This window comes from Oncorhynchus keta, chromosome 21 (assembly GCF_023373465.1).
Source record: "Oncorhynchus keta strain PuntledgeMale-10-30-2019 chromosome 21, Oket_V2, whole genome shotgun sequence".
Classification (NCBI taxonomy): Eukaryota; Metazoa; Chordata; class Actinopteri; order Salmoniformes; family Salmonidae; genus Oncorhynchus; species Oncorhynchus keta.
The window spans coordinates 59,636,634-59,656,854 of record NC_068441.1 but is presented as its reverse complement, the minus strand read 5'-3'; the positions used below and the strand labels follow the sequence as shown (position 1 = coordinate 59,656,854).

General features: G+C 48.5%; 1 protein-coding gene and 1 long non-coding RNA gene across 9 annotated transcripts in view; one reads left to right on the top strand and one right to left on the bottom strand.

Annotated features, from left to right (window-relative positions):
• LOC127910513 (uncharacterized) overlaps positions 1–8,213 on the bottom strand; it is a 14,919-nt gene extending 6,706 nt beyond the window's left edge. For 3 of the 6 annotated variants that reach the window (XR_008075153.1, XR_008075152.1, XR_008075154.1), the window contains exons 1-3: positions 7,754–8,213; positions 7,628–7,713; positions 7,117–7,245 (exon numbers count right to left, since the gene is read on the bottom strand). This is a non-coding gene — a long non-coding RNA (uncharacterized LOC127910513). The remainder of the gene's footprint in view (positions 1–7,116; positions 7,246–7,627; positions 7,714–7,753) is intronic. The other 3 variants (XR_008075156.1, XR_008075157.1, XR_008075155.1) reach the window with 3 other exon arrangements.
• Positions 1–20,221, top strand: part of LOC118382591 (fibulin-2-like) — a 318,974-nt gene that overhangs the window by 126,070 nt on the left and 172,683 nt on the right. Inside the window, exon 7 of one of the 3 annotated variants that reach the window (XM_052474537.1) lies at positions 9,257–9,391. The exons of the other annotated variants lie outside the window; for them this stretch is intronic. Coding sequence (XP_052330497.1) covers positions 9,257–9,391 — 135 coding nt within the window. The remainder of the gene's footprint in view (positions 1–9,256; positions 9,392–20,221) is intronic. 3 annotated transcript variants of the gene reach the window in all.

The window sequence follows — 20,221 nt, the reverse complement described above, 5'->3', positions numbered from 1 at the left end:
AGAGGACAACGGAAGATAAGGATCCAGAGGACAACAGAACCAGTCTCCTTGGGTTCCCCTTTCTGTTCGCCAGTAGCAGCTCCTCAGCTTCCAACGTCCTGTTCTGATGGCCATTTTTGTAGTTAGGGCCTTGGTGGAATGAACCAAATCTGGAAGTTACAAACACACTTACACTTTCAGATGCCCTAGGCTCCCCAACAGTCCTATGAGGATGAAGGCAGAGTCTGTAGAACAATGTCTCTAGTCTACTGTCCCAGGAACCTCCACAGCCCAGCAGGAATTCTCTCCAATCACCAGCTAGGGACTGTTGACACACACACACACACACACACACACACACACACACACACACACACACACACACACACACACACACACACACACACTCTCTATCCGGTGTTGTGTTATCTGTCTGATAGGGATTTTAAACCCATACTTTTCATTTACCCAGGACAGAGCAAACCCTTTACAACAATAGAAAATATTTGTATTGGTGAGGATCTGTCATTTGCATTGTGTCCCCATTTGACTCACAGGGCATTCAGCCTGAACACTGGATTCATTATCCAGACAAGGGAGAGAAATAATGACCCTCCTCTCCGCCGTCTCCAAACGCTCTTCATATTTGACTTTCACCAGTCAAATCTCTAACTGCTCAGGGTTCTGGCACCACATCCAACTGGCCACAACAGAGAGCGTCAACTGGCCAGAGTATCAACAAGACAAACCTAGGGTATGTCCCAAATGCCACCCTATTTGCTATATAGTACACACTATTTTGAACAGCACTATGGGTCTGTAGTGCACTATATTTGGCGGGTGCTATTTTAGGGTGCTATTTGGAATAAGCCTGAACACAGCATCAACCACCCACCCAGCCAGCTAACCACCCACCCACCCAGCCAGCTAACCACCCAAGCTAGCTAACCACCTACCCACCCAGCTAGCTAACCGCCCACCCACAAAGCTAGCTAACCACCCACCCACACAGCTAGCTCACAACCCCACTCTGCTAGCTAACCACCCACCCAACCACCCACCCACACAGCTAGCTAACCACACACCCATCTAGCTAATCACCCACCCACACAGCTAGCTAACCACCCACCCAGCTTCCTAACCACCCCACCCACCCACACAGCTAGCTAACCACCCACACAGCTTCCTAACCACCCACACAGCTAGCTAACCACCCACAGCTAGCTAACTACCCCCTCACCCATACTGCTAGCTAACCACCCACCCACACAACTAGCTAACCACTCCAACCACACAGCTAGCTAACCACCCACCCACACAGCTAGCTAACCACCCACCCAACCAGCTAACCACCCACCCACTCAGCTAACCACCCACCCACCCACACTGCTAGCTAACCACCCACCCACACTGCTAGCTAACCACCCCACCCATTCTGCTAGCTAACCACCCACCCACACAGCTAGTTAAACACCCATCCAGCTAGCTAACCACACAGCCACCTAGCTAACCACCCACCCACCCAACTAGTTAACCCCCACCTACACAGCTAGCTAACCACCCACTAATCTAGCTAATCACCCACCCACCCACAAAGCTGGCTAACCACCCACCACCCAGCTTCCCCCAACCACCCACCCACCCACCCACACAGCTAGCTAACCACCCACACAGCTAGCTAACTACCACTCACCCACACTGCCAGCTAATGCCCACCCACCCAGCTGGCTAATCACCCCACACAGCTAACTAACCACCCCACCCACACAGCTTCTAACCACCCACCCAGCTAGCTAACCACTAAACCACCTAGCTAACCACCCACCCAACTAGCTAACCCCACCCACCCAACTAGTTAACCCCCCCACCTACACAGCTAGCTAACCACCCACCCAAGCTAATCACCCACCCACACAGCTAGCTAACACATACCCACCCAGCTTCCTAACCACCCACCCACACAGCTAGCTAACTACCCACTCACCCACACTGCCAGCTAACATTTACATTTACATTTACATTTAAGTCATTTAGCAGACGCTCTTATCCAGAGCGACTTACAAGTAGGTGCATTCACCTTATGACATCCAGTGGAACAGTCACTTTACAATAGTGCATCTAAATCTTAAAGGGGGGGGGGGGGTGAGAAGGATTACTTATCCTATCCTAGGTATTCCTTAAAGAGGTGGGGTTTCAGGTGTCTCCGGAAGGTGGTGATTGACTCCGCTGTCCTGGCGTCGTGAGGGAGTTTGTTCCACCATTGGGGGGCCAGAGCGAACAGTTTTGACTGGGCTGAGCGGGAACTGTACTTCCTCAGTGGTAGGGAGGTGAGCAGGCCAGAGGTGGATGAACGCAGTGCCCTTGTTTGGGTGTAGGGCCTGATCAGAGCCTGGAGGTACTGAGGTGCCGTTCCCCTCACAGCTCCGTAGGCAAGCACCATGGTCTTGTAGCGGACGCGACTTCAACTGGAAGCCAGTGGGAGAGAGCGGAGGAGCGGGGGTGACGTGGGAGAACTTGGGAAGGTTGAACACCAGACGGCTGCGGCGTTCTGGATGAGTTGTGGGGTTTAATGGCACAGGCAGGGGAGCCCAGCCAACAGCGAAGTTGCAGTAATCCAGACGATGACAAGTGCCTGGATTAGGACCTGCGCCGCTTCCTGTGTGAGGCAGGGTCGTACTCTGCGGATGTTGTAGAGCATGAACCTACAGGAACGGGCCGCCTTGATGTTAGTTGAGAACGACAGGGTGTTGTCCAGGATCACGCCAAGGTTCTTAGCGCTCTGGGAGGAGGACACAATGAGTTGTCAACCGTGATGGCGAGATCATGGAACGGGCAGTCCTTCCCGGGAGGAAGAGCAGCTCCGTCTTGCCGAGGTTCAGCTTGAGGTGGTGATCCGTCATCACACTGATATGTCTGCCAGACATGCAGAGATGCGGTCGCCACCTGGTCATCAGAAGGGAAAGGAGAAGATTAATTGTGTGTCGTCTGCATAGCAATGATAGGAGAGACCATGTGAGGTTATGACAGAGCCAAGTGACTTGGTGTATAGCGAGAATAGGAGAGGGCCTAGAACAGAGCCCTGGGGACACCAGTGGTGAGAGCGCGTAGTGAGGAGACAGATTCTCGCCCCACGCCACCTGGTAGGAGCGACCTGTCAGGTAGGACGCAATCCAAGCGTGGGCCGCGCGGAGATGCCCAACTCGGAGAGGGTGGAGATGAGGATCTGATGGTTCACAGTATCGAAGGCAGCCGATAGGTCTAGAAGGATGAGAGCAGAGGAGAGAGAGTTAGCTTTAGCGGTGCGGGCGCCTCCATTGATACAGAGAAGAGCAGTCTCAGTTGAATGACTAGTCTTGAAACCTGACTGATTTGGATCAAAGAAGGTCATTCTGAGAGATAGCGGGAGAGCTGGCCAAGGACGCAACGTTCAAGAGTTTTGGAGAGAAAAGAAAGAAGGGATACTGGTCTGTAGTTGTTGACATCGGAGGGATCGAGTGTAGGTTTTTTCAGAAGGGGTGCAACTCTCGCTCTCTTGAAGACGGAAGGGGCGTCAGGGATGATAGCCAGCGGTCAGGGATGAGTTGATGAACGAGGTGAGGTAAGGAGAAGGTCTCCGGAAATGGTCTGGAGAAGAGAGGAGGGGATAGGGTCAAGCGGGCAGGTTGTTGGGCGGCCGGCCGTCACAAGACGCAGGATTTCATCTGGAGAGAGGGGAGAAAGAGGTCAGAGCACAGGGTAGGGCAGTGTGAGCAGAACCAGCGGTGTCGTTTGACTTAGCAAACGAGGATCGGATGTCGTCGACCTTCTTTTCAAAATGGTTGACGAAGTCATCTGCAGAGAGGGAGGGGAGGGGGGATTCAGGAGGGAGGAGAAGGTGGCAAAGAGCTTCCTAGGGTTAGAGGCAGAAGCTTGGAATTTAGAGTGGTAGAAAGTGGCTTTAGCAGCAGAGACAGAAGAGGAAAATGTAGAGAGGAGGGAGCGAAAGGATGCCAGGTCCGCAGGGACGCGAAGTTTTCCTCCATTTCCGCTCGGCTGCCCGGAGCCCTGTTCTGTGAGCTCCCAATGGGTCATCGAGCCACGGAGCGGGAGGGGAGGACCGAGCCGGCCTGGAGGATAGGGGGCATAGAGAGTCAAAGGATGTAGAAAGGGGAGAGGAGGGTTGAGGAGGCAGAATCAGGAGATAGGTTGGAGAAGGTTTGAGCAGAGGGAAGAGATGATAGGATGGAAGAGGAGAGAGTAGCGGGGGAGAGAGAGCGAAGGTTGGGACGGCGCGATACCATCCAGTAGGGGCAGTGTGGGAAGTGTTGGATGAGAGCGAGAGGGAAAAGGATACAAGTTAGTGGTCGGAGACTTGGAGGGGAGTTGCAATGAGGTTAGTGGAAGAACAGCATCTAGTAAAGATGAGGTCAGAGCGTATTGCCTGCCTTGTGAGTAGGGGGAAGGTGAGAGGGTGAGGTCAAAGAGGAGAGGAGTGGAAAGAAGGAGGCAGAGAGGAATGAGTCAAGGTAGACGTGGGGAAGTTAAAGTCGCCCAGAACTGTGAGCCGTCCTCAGGAAAGGAGCTTATCAAGGCATCAAGCTCATTGATGAACTCTCGAGGGAACCTGGAAGGCGATAAATGATAAGGATGTTAAGCTTGAAAGGGCTGGTAACTGTGATAGCATGGAATTCAAAGGAGGCGATAGACAGATGGGTAAGGGGAGAAAGAGAGAATGACCACTTGGGAGAGATGAGGATCGGTGCCACCACCCCGCTGACCAGAAGCTCTCTAACCACCCACCCACACAGCTAGCTAACCACCCAACCACCCACCCACACAGCTAGCTAACCACCCACCCACACTGCTAGCTAACCATCCACCCACACAGCTAGCTAACCACCGACCCAGCTAGCTAATCACCCACTCAACCACACTGCTAGCTAACCACTCCCCCACACAGCTAGCTAACCACCCACCCCCAAGTAGTTAACCCCCCACCTACACAGCTAGCTAACCACCGACCCACCCAGCTTCCTAACCACCCACCCACCCACCCACACAGCTGGCTAACCACCCACACAGCTAGCTAACTACCCACTCACCCACACTGCCAGCTAACCACCCACCCACACAGCTAGCTAACCACCCACCCAGCTAGCTAATCACCCACTCAACCACACTGCTAGCTAACCACTCACCCACACAGCTAGCTAACCACCCACCCACACAGCTAGCTAACCACACACCCACACAGCTAGCTAACCACCCACCCGCCCAGCTAACCACCCAACCACCCAGCTAGCTAACCACCCACCCACACAGCTAGCTAACCACCCACCCACCCACACTGCTAGCTAACCACCCACCCACACTGCTAGCCAACCACCCAACCACCCACCCACACTGCTAGCTAACCACCCACCCACACTGCTAGCTAACCGCCCACCCACACTACTAGCTAACCACTCACCCAGCTAGCTAACCACCCACGCAGCTAGCTAACTGCCCACCCACACTGCTAGCTAACCACTCACCCAGCTAGCTAACCACCCCACCCAGCAAGCTAAACACCCACCCACACTGCTAGCTAACCACCCACCCACCCAGCTAGCTAACCACCCACCCACACTGCTAGCTAACCACTCACCCAGCTAGCTAACCACCCACCCAGCTAGCTAACCGCCCACCCACACTGCTAGCTAACCACCCACTCACCCACACTGCAAGCTAACCACTCACCCACACTGCTAGCTAAACACCCACCCACTGCTAGCTAACCACCCACCCACCCAGCTAGCTAACCGCCCACCCACACTGCTAGCTAACCACTCACCCAGCTAGAACCACTCACCCAGCTAGCTAACCACCCACCCAGCAAGCTAAACACCCACCCACACTGCTAGCTAACCACCCACCCACCCAGCTAGCTAACCGCCCACCCACACTGCTAGCTAACCACTCACCCAGCTAGCTAACCGCCCACCCACACTGCTAGCTAACCACCACCCACTGCTAGCTAACCACCCACCCAGCAAGCTAAACACCCACCCACACTGCTAGCTAACCACCCACCCACCCAGCTAGCTAACCGCCCACCCACACTGCTAGCTAACCACTCACCCAGCTAGCTAACCGCCCACCCACACTGCTAGCTAACCACCCACCCAGCAAGCTAAACACCCACCCACACTGCTAGCTAACCACCCACCCACCCAGCTAGCTAACCGCCCACCCACACTGCTAGCTAACCACCCACCCAGCTAACCACCCACCCACCCAACTCCAGTGGATGAATGGCAGCAGTGTGCTTTGTTCCCAGTCACCACCTAACCCAGAGTCTCTCTCTCTCTCTCTCTCTCTCTCTCTCTCTCTCTCTCTCTCTCTCTCTCTCTCTCTCTCTCTCTCTCTCTCTCTCTCTCTCTCTCTCTCTCTCTCTCTCTCTCTCTCTCTCTCTCTCTCTCTCTCTCTCTCTCTCTCTCTCTCTCTCTCTCTCTCTCTCTCTCTCTCTCTCTCTCTCTCTCTCTCTCTCTCTCTCTCTCTCTCTCTCTCTCTCTCTCTCTCTCTCTCTCTCTCTCTCTCTCTCTCTCTCTCTCTCTCTCTCTCTCTCTCTCTCTCTCTCTCTCTCTCTCTCTCTCTCTCTCTCTCTCTCTCTCTCTCTCTCTCTCTCTCTCTCTCTCTCTCTCTCTCTCTCTCTCTCTCTCTCCTCTCTCTCTCTCTCTCTCTCTCTCTCTCTCTCTCTCTCTCTCTCTCTCTCTCTCTCTCTCTCTCTCTCTCTCTCTCTCTCTCTCTCTCTCTCTCTCTCTCTCTCTCTCTCTCTCTCTCTCTCTCTCTCTCTCTCTCTCTCTCTCTCTCTCTCTCTCTCTCTCTCTCTCTCTCTCTCTCTCTCTCTCTCTCTCTCTCTCTCTCTCTCTCTCTCTCTCTCTCTCTCTCTCTCTCTCTCTCTCTCTCTCTCTCTCTCTCTCTCTCTCTCGACTTTTGACATGGCAAGTTCATTATTACTACATTGTCAAAGTATACATATCGAACAATAAAATAAAAAATATATATTTATATATAAATAAACGGTGGGACCAACAGCAATAATAATAGTAGTAGTGGACATGGAATTACCATCAACAACAACAATATTAATGAGACATGACTGAGAAGACACATGACCTGGTAGTAGACCAGTGTCAACATGACTGAGAAGACACATGACCTGGTAGTAGACCAGTGTCAACATGACTGAGAAGACACATGACCTGGTAGAAGACCAGTGTCAACATGACTGAGAAGACACATGACCTGGTAGAAGACCAGTGTCAACATGACTGAGAAGACACATGACATGGTACTGGACCAGTGTCAACATGACTGAGAAGACACATGACCTTGTAGTAGACCAGTGTCAACATGACTGAGAAGACACATGACCTGGTAGTAGACCAGTGTCAACATGACTGAGAAGACACATGACGTGGTAGTGGACCAGTGTCAACATGACTGAGAAGACACATGACCTGGTAGTAGATCAGTGTCAACATGACTGAGACACATGACCTGGTAGTAGACCAGTGTCAACATGACTGAAGACACATGACCTGGTAGTAGACCAGTGTCAACATGACTGAGAAGACACATGACGTGGTAGTAGACCAGTGTCAACATGACTGAGAAGACACATGACCTGGTAGTAGACCAGTGTCAACATGACTGAGAAGACACATGACCTGGTAGTAGACCAGTGTCAACATGACTGAGAAGACACATGACCTGGTAGTAGACCAGTGTCAACATGACTGAGACACATGACCTGGTAGTAGACCAGTGTCAACATGACTGAGAAGACACATGACCTGGTAGTAGACCAGTGTCAACATGACTGAGGAGACACATGACCTGGTAGTAGACCAGTGTCAACATGACTGAGAAGACACATGACCTGGTAGTAGACCAGTGTCAACATGACTGAGAAGACACATGACCTGGTAGTAGACCAGTGTCAACATGACTGAGAAGACACATGACGTGGTATGAAAGACAATACAAAATGGGAAATATTATCGACATTACTTTGCATTTTTCACTGGCTGTCCCTCAGGTTGTGGCAAGAGGACACATCTGTCACGGCTGCCAAAACTGCACATTTTGGCTTTTCACCCAATAAATATTAGATTTTTTCTTCATCTTTTATAGTTTCAAATTCTTTGTAAAGAAAGACTCTCTTAGGTCTGAGTATTTGTCATAGTAATAATAGGAAATGCAGCTCTGTCTCTCCCTCTCCCCTGGAGCAGAGTGAGCACACCCTGTCCTCTCCGGGCAGCCAGGTTTGTCCGTGACGACCGGTCTCTATAGCCAGACTGTGCTCACTGAGTCTGTACCTAGTCAATGTTTTCCTCAGTTTTCTATCAGTCACAGTGGTCAGATAGTCTGCCACCATGTACTGTCTGTTTAGAGACAAATAGCATTGAAGTTCATTTAGATTTTTTTGTGGTGTCTTTCCAATAGGTGATATATTTTTATTTTTGTTTTGTGATTATTTGGTTGGGCCAGATTTTCTGAGTGCTGTCCTGAGGCTCTATGGGGTTGGTTTGGGTTGGTGAACTGAGCCTCAGAACCAGCTGGCTGAGTGCTGTTCTGAGGCTCTATGCGGTTGGTTTGGGTTGGTGAACTGAGCCTCAGAACCAGCTGGCTGAGGGGACTCTTCTCTTGTTTCATCTCTTGACATTGTAGAGCTGTGTGATGGAATGTTTTGGGGTCACTTGTTTTTAGATGGTTGTACAATTTGATGTCTCTTTTTTCTATTAGAATGAGGAGGGTATTGGCCCCATTCTGCTCTACATGCGTTATTTGGAGTTTTTCTTTGCACTTGCAATACAGTCTTGCAAAACTCTGCATGCAGTATTTCCATTGGATATTTGTCCCATTTGGTAAATTCATTGTTAGAGAGTGGACCCCATACTTCACTGCCATATAGAGCAACTGGTTCTAGAACTGATTGGAACATTTTGAGCCAGATTCTAATGTTCCTTTTAATGGCATAGAATGCTCTTCTTGCTTGGTCTCTCAGCTCATTCACAACCATGTGAAAGCTACCAGTGTTGCTGATATTTAGTCCTAGATACAGTATGTGCAGTTTTTGGTGTGTTCTAATAGAACTGTGTCCAAATATAATTTATATTTGTCATCCTGATTTTCTCTCTCGCTCCCATTCTCTCTCTTTCTCTCCCTTTCTCTCTTTCTACATTTTCTCTCTCTCTCTCCCATACTCTCTCTGTCCCTCACCCTCTCTCTCTCCCTCTCTAACCCCTAACAGATGTGAATGAGTGTGTGACCAGCATGCACAGTTGCCAGGCCAGTGAGCGCTGTGTGAACACCGTGGGATCGTTTGTGTGTGAGACGACCGTCACTTGTCCTGCTGGCTTCCAGCTCAGGAACCAAGTCTGTGAGGGTGAGTTGGTCAACATCATCATTATGATTATGGAGTAAAATTGGTTTGTTTTACTTAAGCTAATAAGTTAAATATAGTTAAATAAAGATTCAATAAAAAAATATATAGTCAAAGTTAATAACAGTAACAACATTCATACTTTGGATTGTGGGACAGTTACATCACATATTTAATAACTAAAAACGCCCCTCGACGTCATACCCTTTAAGTTTGTGTCTAAAGTGCTGGGAAAGTGGGCAAAATGGCAGTGTGAAATTGTAGATGAGGTAACTAAAACAGCTGGGTTGTTAGATTTACACAATACATGTCCTATATATATATATACACCCACTAAGTCAATATATGTATATATGCCATTTGGCAGACGCTTTTATCCAAAGCGACTTACAGTCATGTGTGCATACATTCTATGTATGGGTGGTCCCGGGAATCGAACCCACTACCCTGGCGTTACAAGCGCCATGCTCTACCAACTGAGCCACAGAAGGACCACATATGTCCTATATACATATATACCCACTAAGTCAATACATGTCCTATATATACTCACTAAGTCTATACATGTCCTATATATATATGTATATACCCACTAAGTCAATACATGTCCTATATATACTCACTAAGTCTATACATGTCCTATATATATATATACATATATATACCCACTAAGTCTATACATGTCCTATATATATATATATATATATATATACCCACTAAGTCTATACATGTCCTATATATATATATATATATACCCACTAAGTCTATACATGTCCTATATATATATATATATACCCACTAAGTCTATACATGTCCTATATATATATATATATACCCACTAAGTCAATACATGTCCTATATATACCCACTAAGTCTATACATGTCCTATATATATATATATATATATATATATATATACCCACTAAGTCTATACATGTCCTATATATATATATATATATATATATACCCACTAAGTCTATACATGTCCTATATATATATATATATATATACCCACTAAGTCTATACATGTCCTATATATATATATATATACCCACTAAGTCTATACATGTCCTATATATATATATATATATACCCACTAAGTCTATACATGTCCTATATATATATATATATACCCACTAAGTCTATACATGTCCTATATATATATATATATACACCCACTAAGTCAATAATCAAAATCAAAATCAAATTTATTTATATAGCCCTTCGTACATCAGCTGATATCTCAAAGTGCTGTATAGAAACCCAGCCGAAAACCCCAAACAGCAAGCAGGTATAGAAGCACGTGGCTAGGAAAAACTACCAAGAAAGGCCAAAACCTAGGAAGAAACCTAGAGAGGAACCAGGCTATGTGGGGTGGCCAGTCCTCTTCTGGCTGTGCCGGGTGGAGATTATAACAGAACATGACCAAGATGTTCAAATGTTCATAAATGACCAGCATGGTCCAATAATAATAAGGCAGAACAGTTGAAACTGGAGCAGCAGCACAGCCAGGTGGACTGGGGACAGCAAGGAGTCATCATGTCAGGTAGTCCTGAGGCATGGTCCTAGGGCTCAGGTCCTCCGAGAGAGAGAAAGAAAGAGAGAAAGAGAGAATTAGAGAGAGCACACTTAAATTCACACAGGACACCGAATAGGACAGGAGAAGTACTCCAGATATAACAAACTATAACCCAGGAGGGGTCAGGAGACACTGTGGCCCCATCCGAGGACACCCCCGGACAGGGCCAAACAGGAAGGATATAACCCCACCCACTTTGCCAAAGCACAGCCCCCACACCACTAGAGGGATATCTTCAACCACCAACTTACCATCCTGAGACAAGGCTGAGTATAGCCCACAAAGATCTCCGCCACGGCACAACCCAAGGGGGGGTGCCAACCCAGACAGGATGATCACATCAATGACTCAACCCACTCAGGTGACGCACCCCTCCCAGGGACGGTATGAGAGAGCCCCAGTAAGCCAGTGACTCAGCCCCTGTAATAGGGTTAGAGGGTTAGAGGCAGAGAATACCAGTGGAAAGAGGGGAACCGGCCAGGCAGAGACAGCAAGGGCGGTTCGTTGCTCCAGAGCCTTTCCGTTCACCTTCTCACTCCTGGGCCAGACAACACTCAATCATACTCCCATGATGCCGGGGCGGCAGCGTAGCCTAGTGGTTAGAGCGTTGGACTAGTAACCGGAAGGTTACTAGTCCAACTAGCTGACAAGGTACAAATCTGTCGTTCTGCCCCTGAACAGGCAGTTAACCCCTGTTCCAGGCCGTCATTGAAAATAAGAATATGTTCTTAACTGACTTGCCTGGTTAAATAAAGGTAAAATAAAAATTTAAAAAATTAATTAAAATATGACCCACTGAACAGGTGAGTCTTCAGTAAAAACTTAAAGGTTGAGACCGAGTTTGCGTCTCTGACATGGGTAGGCAGACCGTTCCATAAAAATGGAGCTCTATAGGAGAAAGTCCTGCCTCCAGCTGTTTGCTTAGAAATTCTAGGGACAATTAGGAGGCCTGCGTCTTGTGACCGTAGCGTACTTGTAGGTATGTACAGCAGGACCACATCAGAAAGATTGGTAGGAGCAAGCCCATGTAATGCTTTGTAGTTTAGCAGTAAAACCTTGAAATCAGCCCTTGCCTTAACAGGAAGCCAGTGTAGGGAGGCTAGCACTGGAGTAATATGATCACATTTTTTGGTTCTAGTCAGGATTCTAGCAGCCGTATTTAGCACTAACTGAAGTTTATTTAGTGCTTTATCCGGGTAGCCGGAAAGTAGAGCATTGCAGTAGTCTAACCTAGAAGTGACAAAAGCATGGATTAATTTTTCTGCATCATTTTTGGACAGAAAGTTTCTGAAGGAAAAAATATGTCCTTGAAATGGTCTTGATATGTTCTTCAAAAGAGAGATCAGGGTCCAGAGTAATGCCGAGGTCCTTCACAGTTTTATTTCAATACATGTCATTATATATATATATATATATATATATATATATATATATATATATATATATATATATATATATATATATATATATATATATATATATATACCCACTAAGTTTTTGTCTAACTTGTTCTGAAAGTGATGAAAAGTTCAGTTGTTTATATAAAGTTCCAGAAAATGTTGAGGTCACTTAAACAGCTGTAACGTTTGGTTGGTACCAGATCATTCTGTTATTATTACAGATTTGAACAGCAGAGAAGTAGAGGAAGATGTCACAACCTTTGACTCTTTGTGTAAGTTTTGTCAAAGTGGTCAAAGTAGCTGATTTGTTTCAAAAGTTTCATTGTTGCATTTACAGTGGATGGAAGTTGGAAGTGATGACGTCACAACGGGGAGTTTTAGGATGTTGAAAATAGTCACATTAGAGTGAATGAAGATGGACAAAAAGTTGAATCGTTTAAAAAAAAAATACATGTTTTATATAAGCAACTCAATCTAGACCAGTTTGCATATTTCAACGTTTGAACAGTGTAAGATTTGTAACAGTGTAAGACCTCTACACCAGGACCTCTACACCAGGCGGTGTCAGAGGAAGGCCATAAACATTGTAAAAGACCCCTGCCATCCAGGACCTCTACACCAGGCGGTGTCAGAGGAAGGCCATAAACATTGTAAAAGACCCCTGCCATCCAGGACCTCTACACCAGGCGGTGTCAGAGGAAGGCCATAAACATTGTAAAAGACCCCTGCCATCCAGGACCTCTACACCAGGCGGTGTCAGAGGAAGGCCATAAACATTGTAAAAGACCCCTGCCATCCAGGACCTCTACACCAGGCGGTGTCAGAGGAAGGCCATAAACATTGTAAAAGACCCCTGCCATCCAGGACCTCTACACCAGGCGGTGTCAGAGGAAGGCCATAAACATTGTAAAAGACCCCTGCCATCCAGGACCTCTACACCAGGCGGTGTCAGAGGGATGGCCATAAACATTGTAAAAGACCCTGCCATCCAGGACCTCTACACCAGGCGGTGTCAGAGGAAGGCCATAAACATTGTAAAAGACCCCTGCCATCCAGGACCTCTACACCAGGCGGTGTCAGAGGAAGGCCATAAACATTGTAAAAGACCCCTGCCATCCAGGACCTCTACACCAGGCGGTGTCAGAGGATGGCCATAAACATTGTAAAAGACCCCTGCCATCCAGGACCTCTACACCAGGCGGTGTCAGAGGATGGCCATAAACATTGTAAAAGACCCCTGCCATCCAGGACCTCTACACCAGGCGGTGTCAGAGGAAGGCCATAAACATTGTAAAAGACCCCTGCCATCCAGGACCTCTACACCAGGCAGTGTCAGAGGATGGCCATAAACTTGTAAAAGACTCCAGCCACCCCAATTATAGACTGTTCTCTCTACTACCGCATGGTAAGCGGTACCGGAGTGCCAAGTCTAGGACAAAAAGGCTTCTCAACAGTTTTTACCCCCAAGTCATAAGACTCGTGAACAGTAACCAAATGGTTACCTGGACTATTTGTATTGTGTGCCTCCCCCTCATTTACGCTGCTGCTACTCTCTGTAGCTATACATTCTATACATTCATGTACAGACTACCTAAATTGGCCCGACCAACCAGTGCTTCCGCACATTGGCTATCCGGGATATCTGCATTGTGTCCCACCACCCACCAACCCCTCCTTTTACGTAACTGCTGCTCTCTGTTCATCATATATGCACAGGCACTTTAACCATATCTACATGTACATACTACCTCAAATCAGCCTGACTAACCGGTGTCTGTATATAGCCTCGCTACTCTATGGCCTCGCTACTGTATATAGCCTTCCTACTCTTATTTTCAAATGTATTTTTACTGTTTTATTACTTACTTACCTACACACACACACACACACACACACACACACACACACACACACACACACACACACACACACACACACACACACACACACACACAGGTTGTACACCTGTTGTATTCGCGCAAGTGACAAATAAACTTTGATTTGATGTGTCCTGTCCTTATGAAAGTGGAACATGGGGTTTCATAAGGACAGGAGGATGGTGGGGTTTCATAAGGACAGGAGGATTGGTGGTGGAACATGGGGTTTCATAAGGACAGGAGGATTGGTGGTGGAACATGGGGTTTCATAAGGACAGGAGGATTGGTGGTGGAACATGGGGTTTCATAAGGACAGGAGGATTGGTGGGGTTTCATAAGGACAGGAGGATTGGTGGTGGAACATGGGATTTCATAAGGACAGGGGATTGGTGGTGGAACATGTGGTTTCATAAGGACAGGAGGATTGGTGGTGGAACATGGGGTTTCATAAGGACAGGAGGATTGGTGGGGTTTCATAAGGACAGGAGGGTTGGTGGTGGAACATGGGGTTTCATAAGGACAGGAGGATTGGTGGTGGAACATGGGGTTTCATAAGGACAGGAGGATTGGTGGGGTTTCATAAGGACAGGAGGGTTGGTGGTGGAACATGGGGTTTCATAAGGACAGGAGGATTGGTGGTGGAACATGGGGTTTCATAAGGACAGGAGGATTGGTGGTGGAACATGGGGTTTCATAAGGACAGGATGATTGGTGGTGGAACATGGGGTTTCATAAGGACAGGAGGATTGGTGGTGGAACATGGGGTTTCATAAGGACAGGAGGATTGGTGGGGTTTCATAAGGACAGGAGGATTGGTGGTGGAACATGGGGTTTCATAAGGACAGGAGGATTGGTGGTGGAACATGGGGTTTCATAAGGACAGGAGGATTGGTGGTGGAACATGGGGTTTCATAAGGACAGGAGGATTGGTGGTGGAACATGGGGTTTCAAAAGGACAGGAGGATTGGTGGTGGAACATGGGGTTTCATAAGGACAGGAGGATTGGTGGTGGAACATGGGGTTTCATAAGGACAGGAGGATTGGTGGGGTTTCATAAGGACAGGAGGATTGGTGGTGGAACATGGGGTTTCATAAGGACAGGAGGATTGGTGGTGGAACATGGGGTTTCATAAGGACAGGAGGATTGGTGGTGGAACATGGGGTTTCATAAGGACAGGAGGATTGGTGGGGTTTCATAAGGACAGGAGGATTGGTGGTGGAACATGGGATTTCATAAGGACAGGAGGATTGGTGGTGGAACATGTGGTTTCACAAGGACAGGAGGATTGGTGGTGGAACATGGGGTTTCATAAGGACAGGAGGATTGGTGGGGTTTCATAAGGACAGGAGGGTTGGTGGTGGAACATGGGGTTTCATAAGGACAGGAGGATTGGTGGTGGAACATGGGGTTTCATAAGGACAGGAGGATTGGTGGGGTTTCATAAGGACAGGAGGGTTGGTGGTGGAACATGGGGTTTCATAAGGACAGGAGGATTGGTGGTGGAACATGGGGTTTCATAAGGACAGGAGGATTGGTGGTGGAACATGGGGTTTCATAAGGACAGGAGGATTGGTGGTGGAACATGGGGTTTCATAAGGACAGGAGGATTGGTGGTGGAACATGGGGTTTCATAAGGACAGGAGGATTGGTGGGGTTTCATAAGGACAGGAGGATTGGTGGTGGAACATGGGGTTTCATAAGGACAGGAGGATTGGTGGTGGAACATGGGGTTTCATAAGGACAGGAGGATTGGTGGTGGAACATGGGGTTTCATAAGGACAGGAGGATTGGTGGTGGAACATGGGGTTTCATAAGGACAGGAGGATTGGTGGTGGAACATGGGGTTTCATAAGGACAGGAGGATTGGTGGGGTTTCATAAGGACAGGAGGATTGGTGGTGGAACATGGGGTTTCATAAGGACAGGAGGATTGGTGGTGGAACATGGGGTTTCATAAGGACAGGAGGATTGGTGGTGGAACATGGGGTTTCATAAGGACAGGAGGATTGGTGGTGGAACATGGGGTTTCATAAGGACAGGAGGATTGGTGGTGGAACATGGGGTTTCATAAGGACAGGAGGATTGGTGGGGGTTTCATGAGGACAGGAGGATTGGTGATGGAACATGGGGTTTCATAAGGACAGGAGGATTGGTGGTGGAACATGGGGTTTCATAAGGACAGGAGGATTGGTGGTGGAACATGGGGTTTCATAAGGACAGGAGGATTGGTGGTGGAACATGGGGTTTCATAAGGACAGGAGGTTGGTGGTGGAACATGGGGTTTCATAAGGACAGGAGGATTGGTGGTGGAACTTGGGGTTTCATAAGGACAGGAGGATTGTGGGGTTTCATGAGGACAGGAGGATTGGTGGTGGAACATGGGGTTTCATGAGGACAGGAGGATTGGTGGTGGAACATGTGGTTTCATAAGGACAGGAGGATTGTGGTGGAACATGGGGTTTCATAAGGACAGGAGGATTGGTGGTGGAACATGTGGTTTCATAAGGACAGGAGGATTGGTGGTGGAACATGGGGTTTCATAAGGACAGGAGGATTGGTGGTGGAACATGGGGTTTCATAAGGACAGGAGGATTGGTGGTGGAACATGGGGTTTCATAAGGACAGGAGGATTGGTGGGGTTTCATGAGGACAGGAGGATTGGTGATGGAACATGGGGTTTCATAAGGACAGGAGGATTGGTGGTGGAACATGGGGTTTCATAAGGACAGGAGGATTGGTGGTGGAACATGGGGTTTCATAAGGACAGGAGGATTGGTGGTGGAACATGGGGTTTCATAAGGACAGGAGGGTTGGTGGTGGAACATGGGGTTTCATAAGGACAGGAGGATTGGTGGTGGAACATGGGGTTTCATAAGGACAGGAGGATTGGTGGGGTTTCATAAGGACAGGAGGATTGGTGGTGGAACATGGGGTTTCATAAGGACAGGAGGATTGGGGGTTTCATAAAGACAGGAGGATTGGTGGTGGAACATGGGGTTTCATAAGGACAGGAGGATTGGTGGGGTTTCATGAGGACAGGAGGATTGGTGGGGTTTCATGAGGACAGGAGGATTGGTGGGGTTTCATAAGGACAGGAGGATTGGTGGTGGAACATGGGGTTTCATAAGGACAGGAGGATTGGTGGTGGAACATGGGGTTTCATAAGACAGGAGGATTGGTGGTGGAACTTGGGGTTTCATAAGGACAGGAGGATTGGTGGGGTTTCATGAGGACAGGAGGATTGGTGGTGGAACATGGGGTTTCATGAGGACAGGAGGATTGGTGGTGGAACATGTGGTTTCATAAGGACAGGAGGATTGGTGGTGGAACATGGGGTTTCATAAGGACAGGAGGATTGGTGGTGGAACATGGGGTTTCATAAGGACAGGAGGATTGGTGGGGTTTCATGAGGACAGGAGGATTGGTGATGGAACATGGGGTTTCATAAGGACAGGAGGATTGGTGGTGGAACATGGGGTTTCATAAGGACAGGAGGATTGGTGGTGGAACATGGGGTTTCATAAGGACAGGAGGATTGGTGGTGGAACATGGGGTTTCATAAGGACAGGAGGGTTGGTGGTGGAACATGGGGTTTCATAAGGACAGGAGGATTGGTGGTGGAACATGGGGTTTCATAAGGACAGGAGGATTGGTGGGGTTTCATAAGGACAGGAGGATTGGTGGTGGAACATGGGGTTTCATAAGGACAGGAGGATTGGTGGGGTTTCATAAAGACAGGAGGATTGGTGGTGGAACATGGGGTTTCATAAGGACAGGAGGATTGGTGGGGTTTCATGAGGACAGGAGGATTGGTGGGGTTTCATGAGGACAGGAGGATTGGTGGGGTTTCATAAGGACAGGAGGATTGGTGGTGGAACATGGGGTTTCATAAGGACAGGAGGATTGGTGGTGGAACATGGGGTTTCATAAGGACAGGAGGATTGGTGGTGGAACATGGGGTTTCATAAAGACAGGAGGATTGGTGGTGGAACATGGGGTTTCATAAGGACAGGAGGATTGGTGGGGTTTCATGAGGACAGGAGGATTGGTGGTGGAACATGGGGTTTCATAAGGACAGGAGGATTGGTGGTGGAACATGGGGTTTCATAAGGACAGGAGGATTGGTGGTGGAACATGGGGTTTCATAAGGACAGGAGGATTGGTGGTGGAACATGGGGTTTCATAAGGACAGGAGGGTTGGTGGTGGAACATGGGGTTTCATAAGGACAGGAGGATTGGTGGTGGAACATGGGGTTTCATAAGGACAGGAGGATTGGTGGGGTTTCATAAGGACAGGAGGATTGGTGGTGGAACATGGGGTTTCATAAGGACAGGAGGATTGGTGGGGTTTCATAAAGACAGGAGGATTGGTGGTGGAACATGGGGTTTCATAAGGACAGGAGGATTGGTGGGGTTTCATGAGGACAGGAGGATTGGTGGGGTTTCATGAGGACAGGAGGATTGGTGGGGTTTCATAAGGACAGGAGGATTGGTGGTGGAACATGGGGTTTCATAAGGACAGGAGGATTGGTGGTGGAACATGGGGTTTCATAAGGACAGGAGGATTGGTGGTGGAACTTGGGGTTTCATAAGGACAGGAGGATTGGTGGGGTTTCATGAGGACAGGAGGACTGGTGGTGGAACATGGGGTTTCATAAGGACAGGAGGATTGGTGGGGTTTCATGAGGACAGGAGGATTGGTGGTGGAACATGGGGTTTCATAAGGACAGGAGGATTGGTGGTGGAACATGGGGTTTCATAAGGACAGGAGGATTGGTGGTGGAACATGGGGTTTCATAAGGACAGGAGGGTTGGTGGTGGAACATGGGGTTTCATAAGGACAGGAGGATTGGTGGTGGAACATGGGGTTTCATAAGGACAGGAGGATTGGTGGGGTTTCATAAGGACAGGAGGATTGGTGGTGGAACATGGGGTTTCATAAGGACAGGAAGGACAGGAGGATTGGTGGGGTTTCATAAAGACAGGAGGATTGGTGGTGGAACATGGGGTTTCATAAGGACAGGAGGATTGGTGGGGTTTCATGAGGACAGGAGGATTGGTGGGGTTTCATGAGGACAGGAGGATTGGTGGGGTTTCATAAGGACAGGAGGATTGGTGGTGGAACATGGGGTTTCATAAGGACAGGAGGATTGGTGGTGGAACATGGGGTTTCATAAGGACAGGAGGATTGGTGGTGGAACATGGGGTTTCATAAAGACAGGAGGATTGGTGGTGGAACATGGGGTTTCATAAGGACAGGAGGATTGGTGGGGTTTCATGAGGACAGGAGGATTGGTGGTGGAACATGGGGTTTCATGAGGACAGGAGGATTGGTGGTGGAACATGGGGTTTCATAAGGACAGGAGGATTGGTGGTGGAACATGGGGTTTCATAAGGACAGGAGGATTGGTGGTGGAACATGTGGTTTCATAAGGACAGGAGGATTGGTGGTGGAACATGGGGTTTCATAAGGACAGGAGGATTGGTGGTGGAACTTGGGGTTTCATAAGGACAGGAGGATTGGTGGGGTTTCATGAGGACAGGAGGATTGGTGGTGGAACATGGGGTTTCATGAGGACAGGAGGATTGGTGGTGGAACATGTGGTTTCATAAGGACAGGAGGATTGGTGGTGGAACATGGGGTTTCATAAGGACAGGAGGATTGGTGGTGGAACATGTGGTTTCATAAGGACAGGAGGATTGGTGGTGGAACATGGGGTTTCATGAGGACAGGAGGATTGGAACTTGAGGGTTTCATAAGGACAGGAGGATTGGTGGGGTTTCATAAGGACAGGAGGATTGGTGGGGTTTCATAAGGACAGGAGGATTGGTGGTGGAACATGTGGTTTCATAAGGACAGGAGGATTGGTGGTGGAACATGTGGTTTCATAAGGACAGGAGGATTGGTGGTGGAACATGGGGTTTCATAAGGACAGGAGGATTGGTGGGGTTTCATAAGGACAGGAGGATTGGTGGG